This window comes from Pituophis catenifer, unplaced genomic scaffold (assembly GCF_029215685.1).
Source record: "Pituophis catenifer annectens isolate HBS135680 unplaced genomic scaffold, rPitCat1.0.hap2 SCAF_3, whole genome shotgun sequence".
Classification (NCBI taxonomy): Eukaryota; Metazoa; Chordata; class Lepidosauria; order Squamata; family Colubridae; genus Pituophis; species Pituophis catenifer.
In genome coordinates this window covers 152,442,494-152,460,802 of record NW_027256883.1, presented here as the reverse complement: position 1 = coordinate 152,460,802, position 18,309 = coordinate 152,442,494, and the positions used below count along the sequence as shown (strand labels likewise).

At 40.0% G+C, this 18,309-nt stretch overlaps 1 protein-coding gene across 1 annotated transcript; it reads right to left on the bottom strand.

Moving 5' to 3' along the window:
• Positions 1-3,130: 3,130 nt before the first annotated feature.
• CDCP2 (CUB domain containing protein 2) lies at positions 3,131-15,985 on the bottom strand. The gene is made up of 5 exons (XM_070941311.1): positions 15,619-15,985; positions 12,938-13,279; positions 10,788-11,141; positions 6,268-6,446; positions 3,131-3,448 (listed from the first exon to the last, which is right to left on the bottom strand). The coding sequence occupies exons 1-5, from the start codon at positions 15,983-15,985 to the stop codon at positions 3,131-3,133; spliced, it is 1,560 nt and encodes a 519-aa protein (XP_070797412.1).
• Positions 15,986-18,309: the final 2,324 nt, after the last annotated feature.

Genomic DNA, 18,309 nt, shown 5'->3' with positions numbered 1-18,309 from the left:
GTGTCACATGGGAGCGCCATGACGCTCCCATTACCACCCGCGCGGCCGCACTCTGCGCCAGTTGGAGCCTCCGGGTGCTCCTCAAGGGGAGCCCCATGTAGAGAGCATTACAATAGTCCAGGTGGGAGGTGACGAGGGCATGAGTGACTGTGCGTAACGAGTCCCGATCCAGAAAGGGACGCAACTGGCGAATCAGGCGAACCTGATAGAAAATCCTCCCGGTCACGGCTGTCAAGTGCTCTTCTAAAGACAGCCGTGAATCCAGGAGGACGCCCAAGTTGCGAGCCCTCTCCGTGGGGGCCAGTGATTCGCCCCCAATAGTCAGAGATGGCGTCAACTGACTATATCGGGATGTCGGAAACCACAGCCACTTGGTCTTGGATGGGTTGAGCCTGAGCCTGTTCCTCCCCATCCAGATCCATACGGCCTCCAGGTACCGGGACATCACTTCAAGGGCATCGTTGGGGTGATCCGGGGTGGAGATGTACAGCTGGGTGTCGTCAGCGTACTGATGGTACTCCACCCCGAAACCACGGATGATCTCGCCCAGCGGCTTCACATAAATGTTGAACAGGAGAGGCGAGAGGACCGACCCTTGCGGCACCCCACATATGAGGGGCCTCGGGGTCGACCTCTGTCCCCCTGTCAACACAGACTGCGACCGGTCAGAGAGAAAGGAGGAGAACCACTGCAACACAGTGCCTCCCACCCCTAACTCTTCCAACCGGTGCAGCATGATACCATGGTCGATGGTATCAAAAGCCGCTGAGAGATCTAACAGGACCAGGACAGAGGAGCACCCCCTGTCCCGAGCCCTCCAGAGATCATCAACCAACGCGACCAATGCCGTTTCCGTGCTGTACCCGGGCCTGAAGCCCGACTGGAACGGATCCAGATACGTTGTTTCCTCCAGGTGCTGGGGGAACTGTTTCGCGACCACACTCTCAACAACCTTCGCCACAAAACGAAGGTTGGAGACCGGACGATAATTCACCAACACTGCCGGGTCCAGGGATGGCTTCTTGAGGAGAGGCCTCACCACCGCCTCTTTCAAGGCGGCAGGAAAGACACCCTCACCCAACGAAGCATTTATAATCCCCTGGAACCAGCCTCGTGTCACCTCCCGAGAAACCAGCACTAACCAGGAGGGACACGGGTCCAATAAACAAGTGGTCGCGTTCAGTCTACCCAGAATCCTGTCCACATCCTCAGGGGTCACAGGATCAAACTCATCCCAGATAACATTCTCAAGACCTGCCCCTGTCCCTCCTCCTGAGACTACCCAGTCGGAGTCCAGATCTTCCCGAATCTGAGTGATTTTGTCATATAGATATTGAACAAAATCCTCGGCTCTACCCTCCAAGGGGTCCTCCCGCGCTTCCTGGTGGAGCAGGGAGCGGGTCACCCTAAACAGGGCGGCCGGGCGATTATCTGATGACGCAATAAGAGCAGCAAAATAGCTACATTTTGCTGCTTTTATCGCCACTAGGTAAGTCCTAATATGAGATCTTACCAGTGTCCGGTCCGATTCAGAACGGCTGGCCCTCCAACTACTCTCTAGGCATCTTTTCCGGCGCTTCAACTCCCTCAGCTCCTCGGTAAACCAAGGAGCTAAATGAGATCGGCGCCGGGTCAGAGGCCGCAAAGGCACGACCCGGTCCAGAGCTCCAGCGGCCGCCCTATCCCAGGCGGCCACTAGGTCTCCAGTCGGGGCGTGTGCCAGTTATTGGAACACCCATGTTTGCCCATGTTACATCACTCATTTCCAAGCTGCTCTGATTCTCAGTAGGCTTCCAAACCCAATTCAAGGTGCTGATTATGACTTACAAAGCTCTTCATGGAATGGAACCAGGTTATTTGCAGGATCACCTCTCTCCAATTCTTTCTATCTGTCCCATTGGATCTAGCAGGGTTCCAGGTCCCACCTGTTAAACAGTACCATCAGATAGAACCCAGGAAGTTTGCCTTCTCTATTGCAGTGCCTCTCACCTGGAACGCTATTGTGGGGCCCTGACTGTTGAATCGGGTATTGGCGTGGAATAACGACTGAGGCAGACTAACTCAAACACAGCTGTTTATTGCTTAACAACAAGTAACCAGAACGCAACAAGAACAACTTGCGACAGAACTGCTATTTATACCATCAGCTGTCAGAGTTGTAGCCAATGGTTAACGCTTACGCCTCCCGCCAAAAGAGCTGTCAATTTGTGGCCAATCAGTGGCTCTTCCTGGGTGCTGGCAGCAACAGGCAGAGAACGCTACACTGACCCTGCTAGCAAGTCACAACTTTCTGAAGATCTGGCTCAGTGGTGGGTTGCCCCGGTTCGGACCGTTTCTATAGAGCTGGTAGTAAAACCGTTGGGAGGCTCCGCCCACCGACCCTGACATCATCAAGAAGCTTCTGTGCATGCGCAGAAGCTTCTGTGCATGCGTAGAAACACGCTGGTGTGGCTCCGTTGCAAACCGGTAGTAAAGGTAAGTAGAACCCACCCCTGATCTGTCTGTTCATCGAGCATAAAGTCTGGAGGTTAGGTGTGATTTTGTGCTGATTTGCTTGCCATCAGTGGAGTTGGTTTGCCTGCCATTTCATTAATAATTGTGGTTTGTAATGTTTTTGTTTTTATTTAGCCGTGGTGGCACAGTGGTTAGGATGCAATATTGCAGGCTAAGTTTGCCCATTGCCAGGAGTTTGATCCTCATGGGCTCAAGGTTGACTCAGCCTTCCATCCTTCTGAGGTCAGTAATGTCAGATCCCAGATTGTTGGGGGCAATATGATGATGTTGTAAACCATTCAGAGAGTGCTGTAAAAGCACTTGTGGAGCAGTATATAAGTAAGTGCTATTGCTATTTGGTATTAATCCTTTCTGCACTGCTTATAATTGCAATTGTAAAATGGATAGCTATAATGCGCATAAATTTATGGACATCTCTAAAATTCTGTTTGCACTTTGTCATAATGGGGTACTGAGTGTAGATTAATGAGAGAGAAAAATGAATTTCAACAACCGTAGAATTAGGCTGCAGCATAACAAAATTGACAAAAGTGAATACTTTCTGAATGCACTGTAAACCCAATAAATCAAAGAAAGTGCTCTAACAGTACAGGAGCACGAGCAAAGAGGCAGATGCCTATAATAAGACTAACCCAACAATAGCAATCACCATTAGGACCCCAGCAAGGACACAGATGCTGATGAAGACAAAGTCACTGGTATCTTGAGCCTTGCTCTCATAGACATCTGCTACTCCTACATCCTTTGGCTGGGACTCTACCAGATTCTCAGCATACTGGTTCAGCCTGTAGGGATTAGAGCCAGAGATCAGATTCACAAGGGCCTCTTTCCTTTTAGGCTCACATTGCACTTCGTATTGGTGAATATCCTCCTGGTTTCCATCAGAAAAGTCAATGTACAAAATGCTGACAATCACAGATGTGTTGTTCCTTTTCTAAACGAGGGAAGAAAAGAACGGGTTTTAAAAATAAAACAGTTTCTGGTACACAAAGCTTTGAATACAGATAAATAAAGTCCATTAGACGAAGCTGAAGATGGGCTACTACAAGTGACAAATTATGGCTTTCAACATTCAGTCCTGTAGTGCCAGGCGGGAAGCAAAACTGGATGCTTTTCGAGCCCTTGCTGGGCTGCTTGGCACAGCTTCCCAGCTGCATTTGGCTTGAAGATTCATATATTGTGCAAACCTAAAAGGAGACAGGTGGCAAGACGACTTAACAAACTTATAGGTAAGGTTTTGGATGGGAAATTGTGCAATAATTTTACAACTGCTCAGTGTGATAAATGGGTAGGCTGGCTAGAAATAATACTAAGCCTTGTGGGTGTGCAGATGAAGTTTTGGGTAAAAAAACAATGCCAATATTTTTGTGACCACATACTGAGATAAGAATCCACTTAGAACGTATTATAAAACGATTTAAATAGAACCATGGCGTGCAAATCATTTAACCTGCTTAGGTGTTTTTATTTTTATTTCTGGGATCACCACTGGCAGGGAAATCTTCTGTACCTGCCTTCATGATCTATAAAAGAATATGTTTTATAGGTACCTCCCTTGTGGGACAGCAATCTGGACAGCCCTGACCTTTTGGGCCTTTGGGAAGGCTGTTTTCCCCCGATAGGTTTTAAGGGGCATATTGGTCGGGGAGCCCCATATAGGACTCTTTGAAGATAATGCATGAGCTGCCTCAGTTTTTGCATTTGTGCATTTGTTATGTTTGCTTGTACTTGTTTTTATGATCTTTTTATTGTTTTCTAGTGTGTTCCACCCAGAGTTGTTTGCTTAAGACTGCTGGCATGATAAAGTTCTTAAATAAATAAAGTAACATAGATGAACTGAAATTCATAATATAAACAACCATCCTTCCTTCCCTGGTGATAAATGTCCGGTTTATATGCACTTAAGGTTGTACTAAAATTCTGGGGCCAAACTGATTACCGTGAAGTAGGACATCCATTATGACTTTTTTAAAAAAAACTTAAAAATAGCAGCAGGAGAGTGATGCCTTAATTGGATTGGCTAGCGATTGGTGTCCCTATCGAGACACTGTCTATCTGGAAGCAGTTCATTATCAATGGAGGATTTTCTCTCAATGCAAAGAAGCAGAATGATCAATAGGACCTCAGTAGGAAATGAGAGAGTTAAGTTCCATTTCCCTGCCTCTGGTGATCCCAGAAATAAAAATACCCAAGCAGACTAAATACAAAAGATGGAATGTTAAAACTAGTTTGGCCCTCTGTTTTTTATTATATTATCTGAGCACGTTTTAAATAAAAAGTGAACATCTGGAATTATTTTGCTTAGTAAACAGCCTATAGCTTTCCATATGAACTAATGCTTTTCTTTACAATTTCTTTTTAAAAAATCAATTCCTCAAACTATCAGCCAGAGAATGAGAATAATGGGCTTGTGTCCTTGAAAGAAAGTAAACCACAATCACCTTTTTTATATAATTTTACATAATATATAGGATAGAGAGGAAAGAAAGAAAGAAAGAAAGAGAAAGAACAGAAGAGGAGGAGGAGGAGAAGTCTACAACCATAAATAAAATAAAATAATAATAAATTAGGTATAGAGCAGGGGTCTGCAACCTTAAACATTCAAGGAGCCATTTGGAACAGTTTCCCACAGAAATGAAAACACCGGGAGCCACAAAACCTGGGTGGGCGTGGCCAACTCGACATCACTCACTTCCACCAGTCACATGACCCCCCCAGCCACGCCTACCCAGCCAGTCATTAGGGCAGAGAACTGATTGTTAAAAAATACTGGGAACCACAAAACCCTTTTGACATCTCTTTCTCCCTCCCTCTCTCTCTCCCTCTCTGTCTGTATCTCTCTGTCTCTGCCCTGGCCACTTCTCCATCCCCCGCCATCGTCTTTACCTTCTCAGGCCATGCAAGGAGTGACTGGGAGGTGAGGGTGAGGGGCGGGGCCAGCCAGTGGTGGGCACCCGATAGGGAGCCACAGCAGAGGGCCCAAAGAGCTCCATGTGGCTCCGGAGCAGCAGGTTGCTGACACCCGGTATAGAGGAAGAGCCAATATCTCAATGACTACTTGAGCAAATGGATGCTTCAATAGGCATTGAGCAAAATTATATGGTCTGAGTCAGTAGAGAGTTAAAGATATGAATAGAGGTCTACACCACTTAAAGTTTCATGTCATAAATTACCATATCCTATATGTACATCCAATGCATAAAAAGGCAAGTTAACATTTTCTTTTATCTTCCTCTCTAAAATATCAGAGACTGTTTTTTTTATGTGTATGTATGTGAGTGGATATATAACTATCAGGAATCTTTTGTATGCTACTTTGAGTAAGTTCCTTGGCAATATACCAAAATATCTAGGACAGATGATTCAATATATTAAATAAACATCTATATTAGATGCCCTATTTTTCAGTAATAATCATTTTCGACTTCAGCCTTAATTGTCCAATGATACAAGTATAGCATTGTTAATTTCATGAACATGTTAGTCTTGCAGTTTCTAATTATTTGCGCTCAGCTAGCAAAGCAAAGGAGGACTTCAGAGGACTTCAGAGAAGAGGATTTTCCTTACCAAACCTCTGAAACACATTCAGCAGCAGATGCTATTGTGATCAAGATGTTACAGGAGCAATGGACCTTTCTATGGTTTTCATAATAACACAACTGCTGCTATATGTGGGAGGTGGGTAGACAGCTCCTTTCATCTTGGCTCAGCATTAGTAGCTAAAACTCTGCCCTTTCCACACAGATAATGTACTTGCGGTTCCATGCCACAGGTTTCAAATCTTGCATGTATCCGAAAGGTCAAGCCAACCACTTGCGCAGGGCAGGAGGGGACTCCTAAGTAGATTTTATTTCGCTCCAGCTGGACCAAAGACTGTGTGGGGATTTGGATCTGAAACTCTGTTCTTGTGCAGCTGACATTCATAGGGACAACTACATTGAGGAGAAACAAAACAAAGAAGGAATCTCTGAAATTACAAAATCATAACAAACAAACAGTGACAATCTCTGGAGTTAGCGTGCCTGGCACAACGCTATCTATAAAGTCGATAACAACATCCTCTCTTCTAATCTAAAGTCTTACACATGTAACAAATCACTATTTGATTCAGTTTTAGAGATAATAAGCCATATTTGTCTACTATATGGTAGATATCATATAACCTATCTTGTAGTTCTTGCTACAACTCCCCATGCCGTGTCCCATAGATTACAATATTTTGGGAATCTGTATGAAATATATCAACCCAGAGAGTTTTCTGCTGACATTAGATTCTCTGGATGTGACCGGGTTGTGAAATTGATTAGGAAACAGGGTAAGAGTTGGGATCTTATGATCTCTAGTTTTCCCAAGTAATTGGTGGGCAGCAAAAGGTTGCTGTTGTTGTTTTTAAAAATCTGACCAAGTATACATGTCTCTGTATATGTCTTTTCAGACAGAATACTCAACTTAGAAAGCACCATCAATGCATTACCTGACTCTGTGGTTTCTTCCCCAAACCCCCAAAACTTTAACCTTAGACTGTCTACTGTCGACCTCATTCCATTCCTAAGAGGTCTTTAAGGGGCATGCATAAGCACATCAGCGTGCTTACCATCCCTGTCCTAATGTTCCCTTTTATTCATATCCATTTCATGTATTCATAATCATGTTTATACTTAAATCTGTTATCTAATACATGCTTGACAAAATAAATAAATAAAATAATAAATAAAATAAAATAAATTCTTCATCAAATCTAGGCCCAGAGGAATTGGGTGGCAATATATCCCAATTTCTCCAGAGGAAGAACATCAAAAATTTGTCCAAGATAGACTTCCCCCTTAGCAGTGACAGTTTTGAAAATCCCTACATGATAGGAATTTTCCCCTCATGTCTTCCCTTGGATTTAACTATTATGTGACAAGCTAGCAGGGTTGTTGAACATTCCTAGAAGGAGAAAGGACATAGATACACATCCCTTCTTGGACAAATCATAAGTAAAAAAGCACAAAAATGCAATGTTTCTCCAAAATTCCTTGCATCTTTGAAGGGATATCTAAAAACAAATATCTCTACTAAACTGAATGAGAGCTGGTACAAAGAAATGCATACTGTATAGTATTTCCCAAGCATTACATTTAACATATAACCTTCATAGTCCTTTCAATTGCTCAGGTAGTTTTAATATCTTCTGCTCATGGTCCAAATTCAATACATACAGTATTGGGCTGTTTTGTGCATCCTGTGCTTCAGTTATATTTTTAGAAAGCTGACATCATCACGAAGTCTCCCACACTATAGATCTTGCTATACTGGAAAAGCCAGTGTTCATTACTTCAAGATTTAAAGTAAGAACGTTATCTGTTTCTGTTCTGATATACTACCAGCCAATGTAGATTACCTCACATATATGCCAAGCCCTAAAGGAAAGAGAGCCCTTTAAAAAAAAAAATAGATTTAAAAAGAAGTTATATGAAAGAACAGAAATATTATATTGGTGTTTAATTACCCTAAGTATCTAACAATTATATCAACACCTATTACATAAAGTATTTTTTTCAAACAGTGGTATACATTAGTCGTCTTCCAATACTTGAGGGGTTGCCACAGAGAGGAGGGGAACAAGCTGTTTTCCAAAGTTCCTGAAGGCCAGACAAGGAATAATGGATGGAAACTGAACAAGGAGAGATTCAACCTAGAAATGAGGAGGAACTTTCTGAGAGTGAGAACAATCAGCCAATGGAACAGCTTGCCTTCGGAAGTTGTGGGAGCTTCATCACTTGAGACTTCCAAGGAAAGATTGGGCTGCCATTTGTCAGAAATGGTGTAGTCTCCTACTTGAGGAGGGGGGTTGGACTAGATGTCCTATAAGGTCCCTTCGAACTCTGTTAATCTGTTAAATTATGAAAAATTGACACTGGGTGGAACTAAAGTAGGACAAAACAAAACAAAAGATGGATGCTTTATCCAATTAATCCTTGTTTAGTGACTGCCATTACAATAGTGATGAAAAAGTAATTTTACAACCAATCCTTGCATTTATAACCTTTGCAGGTCTATAAAGCAAAGAAAAGTTGAAGTAAGATTATAAGTGTTGCCTTGTTTCATTTAGTGACTGTTTTGCCTCATACCGAAGTTGCCAATCTAAGCTGTGGTCACTGAACAAGGGCTACCAGTAGTAAAATCATTATTGTTATTATTAGTAATTTCTATATTAATTCAGACTCCTGTCTCTTGCCTGTATATACAGGTAATCCTTGATTTACGACTACAATTGAGCACAAAATTTCTATTGTTAAGTGAGGTATTTGTTAAGCGAGCTTTGCCTCATTTTACAACCTTTCTTGCAGTTGTTAAGTGAATCGCTACAGTTGACAAATTAGTAAACTGGTTGTTAGGTGAATCTGGTTTTTCCATGGATTTTGCTTGTCAAAAAATCACAAAAGCTGATCCCATGACCTTGGGACACAACAACGGCCATAAATATGAACCAGTCGCCAAGCATCTGAATTTTAATCCCATGATCATGGGGATGCTGCAAAGGTCATTACTGTGAAAAATGGTCATAAACCACTTTTTTTCATTGCTATTATACCTTTGAACGGTCATTAAATGAACTGTTATAAGTCGAGGACTGTATATATATTAGAATAATTAATCAGTGGAACAACTTTCCCTCAGACATTGTGAATGCTCCAACACTGGAAGTTTTTAAGAAGAGATTGGACAACCATTGGCCTGAAACAGTATAGGCTTCCTGCTATCTACATCATAGATAAGGGAATAGTTTTGTATAGAGATGAACAATTGTATAGTGGAGTTTTATATAACTAGCAGCAATAATTTAAGCAGATCATCCATTTAAAATCTAAATTTTCAGGACCAAGAAGGTGGTCAGACATAGAACTATGTCTAGAATTTATCTAAAATATATTGTGGTAGAGATTTTTCCAGTTGTGGTCTCTGCTTTTGCTGCAGTGTTGAAAACTGGTAACCACAAAAAGGCCAATGAAGAATCCCGAAAGAATAATCAGGTTGAATTTCACATGATGAGCTGAACTAAACAACTAAATTTTTGGCTCACCAATGTTTCTAGAGATTAACACCACTGTACATATTGGGCAGCAGCTCCATTTATATTGAAGCGGTGCTTGGAAAAAAATTATTTCCCTTTGTGATTGTGAGTTCATTCTTCACCGCATAGTGAGAAATCTTGGAATAATTTCATATCCCTAACACCAGTTTAAATTCCTTAGTGTTGGGGGGGGGGAAAGGTGCATTTCTAACCTATTCATTTTGGGGGATAGAGGGCCCAGGGCAAAGGAACAGTTAATGCTGAGCTGTTGCCTTCTGCAAACACATAACAGATGGGTCTCAGACCAATCCCTTTATGAGTACAGAGGAAAGAAATTAGTACATATTCCAGGACTTCATATTTTAGCTAGAAGAAAAAATTAGAAAAATGCATCTATAGTTTGAGATGATGCCACTGATGTGTGTTTGTGGAATAATGATTAAACATAATTCTTATACATAAATAAGGTAAAAATCCTGTTTTACATACTGGACATTTTTTAACATCCTCAAAATACTAAGACTGATATATGTGTGGATGTAAAATTAGGACAGAAAAATAACTGGCAAAGAAAGTAGACGGTCCTGAACATCTCAACCCAATTTTAAATTGGCTAGAAAAATAAGGCAACCCAAATAATGAAGTTGTCTTCATTTATGCTGAATATCTCTGGAACTGCTCTCAGGCCATAAAGCTGGACATTCTGCCGGGGTAGAAAAAAAATTATACCCAATATTAACACAATAAAATATAATAAAATTCTACAGTAAAAATAAAAGCGTATATGATCAGCAAAATCAAAAACCCTCATAAAGATGCAGTTCCTGGAACAGTCAAGAAGTTGCTGAGGCAACAGGAGACCTATTGGCCTATGGCCATGTAGAGTTTGGGTGAAGGTGGGGATTTTTCCAATTAAAAAATTCAAATCTAGAACAATGAAAATGATACTTTTAGCAGGTTCTAATTCAAACTGGAACCTTCTGGTACATTTAAGAGCTTGCTTATACATAACAATACGAAAAAAAATAAAGTTGGCTGATACCTATATCTATACAATGTATGAATTAGTTACTGTGGAGGTCATTATTCAGGGAAAGCTGATTTCCATATAGCAGCATTCTAGAACCTTTGTGAGCTAATTCAAACTATTTTGCTTTTCTCTTGATCCTCACATTTTTATTTTATTCCACATGGTTTATCCAATAATAGATCTTACCTCCATAATATGCTACCAAGAAACCTCGGTTGGCTGTATTCCTATCAGTGTGAAGGACCAACAGCAAGTTGTTTCTACTAGATATAATTGGAGATAGCATTTCTCTCCCACACCACTTTCCTAGCAGAGATGCCTTCTCAGTACCTCCATCAAACACAGCCAAATGGTCATAATCACAACCATCTGTCAGGCTGTTCCGTCCCTCGAGATCCAGGTCCAGGAAAAAAACTTTGATTCGATAACCTAGTGGCAGTTGGATGGTCCATCGACACTTGATATTATTGGGGTAAGAGTGTGGATATTGAGGACTGGAGAAATTTCCTTTGACAGAGGTATACACTTCCTGACATGCACCTGGTTGCAAGGGAAAAACAAATGAAATACAATGGCAAGCAACAAAAACATTTGTTTTATTGTGTAGGATCACCTAGAAATTTATTCTTCAAATTTTGTCCTTTACTTCAATGCATTTTTAAATAGCTTTCATTCTGCTCAGACTTGGTTTGAAGCTATGATACAAGGGATACAAATAATAGACCATTAAATTGGTGGCCTAACCTAAAAGTAGCTAGAACTAGAAAAGGGGGCCACTATGAGTAGCTGATTGTACCGTTTCCCCTAAAATAAGACACCCCCTGATAATAAGCCCAATTGAGTTTTTGAGCGCATGCACTAAAATCTCCCCCACTGAAAATAAGCCCTCCCCGAAAATATTTAAATGCATGCGCAGACAGTCCCTGCCATTTCCTCTGGTTTCCTCCATGTCCCCCAAAATAATAAGACCTCCCCGAAAATAAGGCCAAGCGCTTATTTCAGGATTCAAAAAAATATATAAGACAGGGTCTTATTTTCGGGGAAACACGGTAGGAAGCAGCTATCTAAGCCTATCATTGTCAGAAGCCAATGCCATGAGAATTTTATGCTGCAGTTTGGTCTAACATTGTCAGCCATTCAAGACAGACCAGATTAGGAAACCAAAATCATGCATGCTAATACTACTTTTATTATAAGGTTACAGTCACAGAATCTTGCAAATGTGAATGCATTTCCTCCCCCCATCTTATCTTCGTGTTAAGTAGGGAGGTTCTTGTCTGAAACAAGTTACTCAGGTTACAGTTTTGGCCCAGATTCAGATTTCTTTTATCTAACTGTCCCAAGATGCTTTCCTCAAAGGTAAGGGGACTTTCTTGGTTTTTTTCTTTGAAAACGTTTCATTTCTCATCCAAGAAGCTTCTTCATTTCTTCAAGGATGAAATATTCTTTGATTTCATGCTTCCTCACCACCACCACCGAAGTGGCGCAGTGGTTTGAGTGCAGTACTGCAGGTTACTTCAGCTGACTGCTAGCTACAGTTCAGCAGATCGAATCTCACCGGCTCATGGTTGACTCAGCCTTCCATCCTTCTGAGGTGGGTAAAATGAGGACCCAGATTGTTGGGGGCAATATGCTGACTGTAAACTGCTTAAAGAGTGCTGTAAAAGCACTATGAAGCAGTATATAAGTCTAAGTGCTATTGCTATCCTTATCCAAATGCTTTTCTTCAGCCTGTCTCATACTTTTTATGCTCCTGGGATTTTTACTCATATTTTTTGTGGTCAAGATATCTTCTGAATATGTACCACATATCCTATCTAAAGCTTAGGTTCTCCAGAATATAGTACTCTGTTTCCCCCAAAATAAGACATCTCCTGATAATAAGCCCAATTGGGCTTTTGAGCACATGGCAATAAGGCCAAGTGCTTATTTCAGGGTTCAAAAAAATATAGGACAGGGTCTTATTTTCGGGGAAACACGATAAATAATGTGCCAGTACACTCAGAAAAAATATTCAGCATACTAAAATAATGATAACTTTATCAGATGTAAATGAATAGTAGAGTTAAGGTCATGTTGCCTTACCTAGCATTGGGAGAGTCCTTCTATTAAGAATGCACAGAAGGTTTAAGATTCGTTAGGAAGGCTGGAAAACTTTGAGTTTCATACACACACACACACACACACACACACACACACACACACACACACACACACATTTTTCCAAAGATCTAAAAAAATTATTTGATGTTATTTTCCAAGAAGGTTCCAAAAATCATTTCATCATTTCGTATCATAATATTGATTTGTGATAAATATTAATTTTTGTACCATACCTGAAAAGAAATATGCCTTGAAGCCTTTGTTAGCAATGTTAAAATCTGATTTGAATACAACCAAAAGTTCATGTGCAGAAGATACCGCCTCTGGAGGTTTCGTGTTTCCACAGTAGTAACTGAGAAGAGTATCCTCCATTGTGGGCCCATCAAAGATGGCCACATAGTCAAAATTACACTGCTCGCTGTGTTCCATCTGGAAGTCAACAAAAATCAGTTTGATGACAGAATTGGACGTTCCCTGGATGACCCAGTGGCACTCAGCATTATTGGGATAATTCTCTGGGTAATCGGGGCTTGTGATTGATCCAGACAATCCTGTGAGCACACCCCCACAAACATCTGGAAGCAAGAAAGTACAATATGTATTAAAATAAGACACAGAAATGGAAATAAGGAAAGTTCCTATGTGGGTTCCAACCGCATTCCTCTGCATCACAGAAAATAATCTTAACCAGGCAAGGAAACACTGGAGGAGTAGAGGAAATAAGGAGTGCTATGGATGGGAGGTAATAAACAGGAATTTGTATGTATAAAAATATAAGTATTTGAGGCTGAATATGATAAATAAAATTAGTAAAGGCAGGAATCAGAAGCCAGAGAATTGTCCAGATTATGACTGAATGAAAGAGAATATATGTAGCTCAGGGTGGAATTTACTCTTACTAGTAACCCCAAATGCAGCCTGGCTAAAATAATTTCCTATTTTCAAATTGTTTACTCTGGAGTAGTCATATTGAAATCCATAAGCTTTCCTTCCGTATCACTAATGGTTTGGAGATTCCAGCCAGGAGTTTCAATTGTTGGGTCATTTCTGCTTTCAGTTACAACAAGATAATAAGGAAGAAGCAATAAAACTACAGTGGGAGGAAAAGCAGGATAAACCGTGAAACCTTTTCCTGCTGCTGTTTTTTTCCCTGAGTGGGGGAAAAAAAAAATCCACTGTGATTTCTGGATCTTTTGGATCAATGTTCATGAAACACCTTTGAGAAAAATGAAGAATATATTTGTGTGTTTGTGCGCACACACCTGCGCTCTGAGTGCACTACTTAAAAAAAAATCATTAAAACTTTGCATTTTGCATTATACTATCTGATGATCCCACGATGCCATTTTTAAAGCTTTAATATAGAATGGTAACTGCTTTGGAGGGAAGTCTGAGCAAGGTTTTTGAAGCAGTTTGAACTCCAAAAATGACTGGCAAGTTCCAGAAACAGTTCCTGTTCAGCTATAAAACCGATGAAGTGATTTTTGCCATTTTGCCAGTTTCATGCTAGGGTGAGGATTTCAGAGAAGGCTTGCTGCCTGAGCAGTTCAAAATAGCTAATACACATCATGAAACTTTAATGAAATGTCATGTTACATTTATTTATTAAATTATACCCTGCCCTTTATTCAAGAGCTCATCATTCTCTTTATGCCCCAACTGTTCTATAGAGTAGGTTGAGCTGAGAGAGACTGGTTCAAAGACGCCCAAGGAGCTTCTGTGACTGAGGGTGGATTTGAACTTGGTCCTCTTGAGTCCAACATTTAACTTGTGAACAACACTGGCAGAGAATGAACACTACTTAAATGGATATTCTGAAATATATGACATATATAGCATTAATATTCTTACATTCAGTCTCTTTAAGAGAGTTATTTCTAGAATTCAGAGGAAAAGTAAAAATAGTTTAATTTATTTGTATCCCACCTTTATTATTTATACAAATAACTCAAGGAGGTAAACATATCCAACACACCTCTCTCCTCTTATTTTCCCCACAACCACAACCCTGTGAGGTAGGTTAGGCTGGAAGAGAGTAACTGGCCCAGCTGGTTTTCATGGCTAAGACAGGACTTGAACTCATAGTCGTCCCACTTTCTAGCCTGGTGCCTTAACCACTAGATAAACTGGCTTGGAATAACTTAGACTACTAAAGTTATTTCTAAGCTCCATAAAGATGACTGGAATAAACTGTTTAATTACATGTTGTTGATTTCAAGAAAAATATAAATATCTAAGTCTGAAAAAGATGGCAGGTTGCTTTCTAGATGCTTTTGATAGTTTTGAAGGATTTCCCAAAGGCCAGAAGAAAAGAACAAAACTGCATTCATTATTAAACTGAAAAAGAACTCTATTTAAAGCTAATTAAGGAATAATTTCTTGAAATACAGAATAATAGCATATTGCATCTGGAATCATGGGAAGTTGCACCTATTCTACAAGAGAAACTGAAAGCACCAACCAATCAAAAGAATTATACACATTAAGGCATAGCGTGCTTTAACCACCACTGAATTAGTGGTCAGGTCTGGACAATATTTTAAGCATAACCTATTTTGCAGAGCATAATGGCCAAGTTCTCACATCACATAAAGTCAGAATCAAACTAACTACATTATGTCTTAGAGATGTGTGTGTCAAATCAGGGGTGAAATTCAGCAGGTTCTGACAGGTTCTGGAGAACCGGTAGCTGAAATTTTGTAGTATTTCGGAGAACTGGGAAATACCACCTCTGGCTGGCCCCAGAGTGGGGTGGGAATGGAGATTTTGCAATATCTTTCCCCCAGGAGTGGGGAGGGAATGGAGATTTTGCAGTATCCTTCCCCTGGAGTGGGATGGGAATTGAGATTTTGCAGTATCCTTCCCCTGCCACGCCCACCACTCTTTAAAAAATCCAGTTGAAAACAATTCTGACCTTTTTGGTAAACTGCTGAGAATCCTTGACTGGCCACATGGTTATCTGAGTGAAATATTAGAGTCATGATATTCCAGGATGAGGTAAATGGTGGAGGAAAACTTGTGCCACAAAATTTACCAAGCAGATTTCCTTGGTCTTCAGAAACCCCATTAAAGATCTTGATGTAATCAAATTCGCAATTATCGTGATATTCCAGGTCAAAATGTTGAAAAGTGAGCAGTACAGAGGATCCTTCTGTTACCACTATGAGCCACGTACAATCTGTATCATACGGATAAAGTCCTGGGAAATTTGGGCTTGAAATATTGCCGTATGGTGCTGACAGAAGTCCACCACATTTAATGCCTACAGAAAATATCAACATTCGAAGAATAATAGATTAGCAACTAGAACAGCCCACATTCTGGATGTTGTTCCCTCTTGTTCTAAAAACTTGTTAAAATGCCTGCACTAACTGATATTCCCAAATAGTTTTTTCCCTCCCAAACTTACCAGGCCTGACCCTGATTATTAAACTTCAAGATAAAACATGAGCTGGTGAATTTCTAATTACTTAGTTCCCTTTTAGAGAATGCAAATCAGGGATAGATCAATTTTTGAGGATTGAGGCTATCCTTCTTTTTTCTTTTAAAAAGAAAGGTATGATGTTTCCAAAGTAAGTGGGCTAAAATGGGCTGATTTTGATGTTTTTAAAGGAATTCTGTGCAGACCCGCACAGAATGAGCTTCGAGTCTGCAAGTTAGTCATGTCACATATTACAAAGAAGAATATTCTGTATGACCTCATTTTATTGGAAGAATCTGGAGCTATAAAATGGACACATGCAGATTGTGCATAATAGGCTATATTGCTTACTTAAGATGCTATACCTACCATTGACTCTGGACATTTTCCCAATAGTGAATTAAAAGTAAAATATTTTTTCACTGCTTATCTAAAACTCATTTGACAATTTTTTAAAGATCCTGATATCCCATCTTTTTTATTTTATAAATAATTCAAAATAGCAAACATATCTAATACTCCTTCCTCCTCCAATTTCCCCCACAATCACTACACTGTGAGGTGAATTGATTTGAAAGAGACTGACTCAAAGTTATTTTTATTCACTGAAGTCAATTCACACATGCTAAATCGGTCTTGGGAATAGTTTTGATATATAGAAACAAATGACTAAAGATACTAAACATGCCATAGTGTAATGTTCTGTGCTAATCCTTCAAGAATTTGGGAGACTTGGTTGACTGAAAAGAACATTTAAATAAAACTGGGTAACATGTACAGCAAATATTTTAGAGTAGGTAGGTTTAGTCTTGATTGTTTCATTTAATTGTTTTAATTAAAGATCATTTGTATTCTGTTTATACCTTACAATGGGTTTTTTAAAGAAAGAAAAGCAGTGCACATATACACATTGCAAACAAGTTCCGTATGTATATAAAATTGAATTACCGAGCACATATAACAGAATTAACAACTAGAGGTTAGCTTTGTTTGGTAGTCGACATACTTAAAAGACTCCTAGTTCATAATGTATCATTACAAAATAATTTAGTTATAACAGTCAAAATGATAATTACATTTCCAAGCTTAACCATTAGTCCAATAATAGACAATATCCTCAATACGCGTTTACATCCCTAACATTTCTTGAAATTACCCATTTGGATTGTAAGTTTTGTTTTGCAGCATACACAAAAGGGCCATATTCATGTTTAATTAGAAATGAATCTCACCAAGTTCAGTAGGATTTCACCCTGGAAGATTTGCTATGATCACAGCCATAAAAATACTTAAATGCAGGTCAAGTGTTTCCTTCTAGTGCCATTAAATAATTGTATCTTGTTTGATTCTAAACTTTTGGCAGCAATTACATGAAATCTAAAAAATTAAATTAGCTATTAGACTCCAATATACCACATAGTTCAGTTCCCATTAAAATTTTATTCAACAAATATAGAACAAATATAGAACTTGTGTGTGTGGAGGGGAAGGAGAGTTATTCTAAGGTGTAGAACAAGAGGGCTCTGTTCATCAAATCTCTCCCTGGATCTGGGCTTCATGTCACAGTAGACTATCTTCATATCAACTTGGACCAGCCTGAATTCTATATAGAGCTCTAGATTGGCCTTACTGTACTGGAGTACATAACACCAGACATGTCACTAGAAGGTAAAATCATTTTATTTTTATTTTATTTATTTATATTTAAATTTATATACCGCCCTTCTCCTGAAGGACTCAGGGCGGTGAACAGCCAAAAGTAAAAAACATAGAATACAAAATTTAAAAACAATTTAAAAATATATTAAACAATTTGGCCCAACAATTAAAATACCCCATTTAAAATTAAAATTAAAATTAAACAATTGGAGAGTTAGGCCAGCCCGGCTTGTTGAAATAAAAAAGTTTTGAGGGTCCGGTGGAAAGTATGTAAATCCGGAATCGTCTGTATCTCCGGGGGGAGCTCGTTCCAGAGGGCAGGTGCTCTCACAGAGAAAGCTCTCCTCCTGGGGACCGCCAGTCAACATTGTATGGCTGACGGCACCCCGAGGAGCCCCTCTCTGTGGGAGCGTACTGGCCGGTGGGAAGCTTTCGGTGGCAGAAGGCGGTCTCATAAATCATGAAACTGCGTCTCACTTATTTTGGCCATGTCATGTGGAGGAATTCATTGGAGAAAGCAATCCA

Bases quoted from the DNA above. Each gene is read 5' to 3' on its own strand.
- CDCP2 (XM_070941311.1), bottom strand. From the start codon at position 15,985: ATGTTGATATTTTCTGTAGGCATTAAATGTGGTGGACTTCTGTCAGCA. The intron at 11,142-12,937 runs GTATGGTACAAA...CCTTGCAACCAG, and splicing joins CAAGGCATATTTCTTTTCAG to GTGCATGTCAGGAAGTGTAT. The intron at 3,449-6,267 runs GTACATTATCTG...TCCCTCGTTTAG, and splicing joins CCTGTGGCATGGAACCGCAA to AAAAGGAACAACACATCTGT.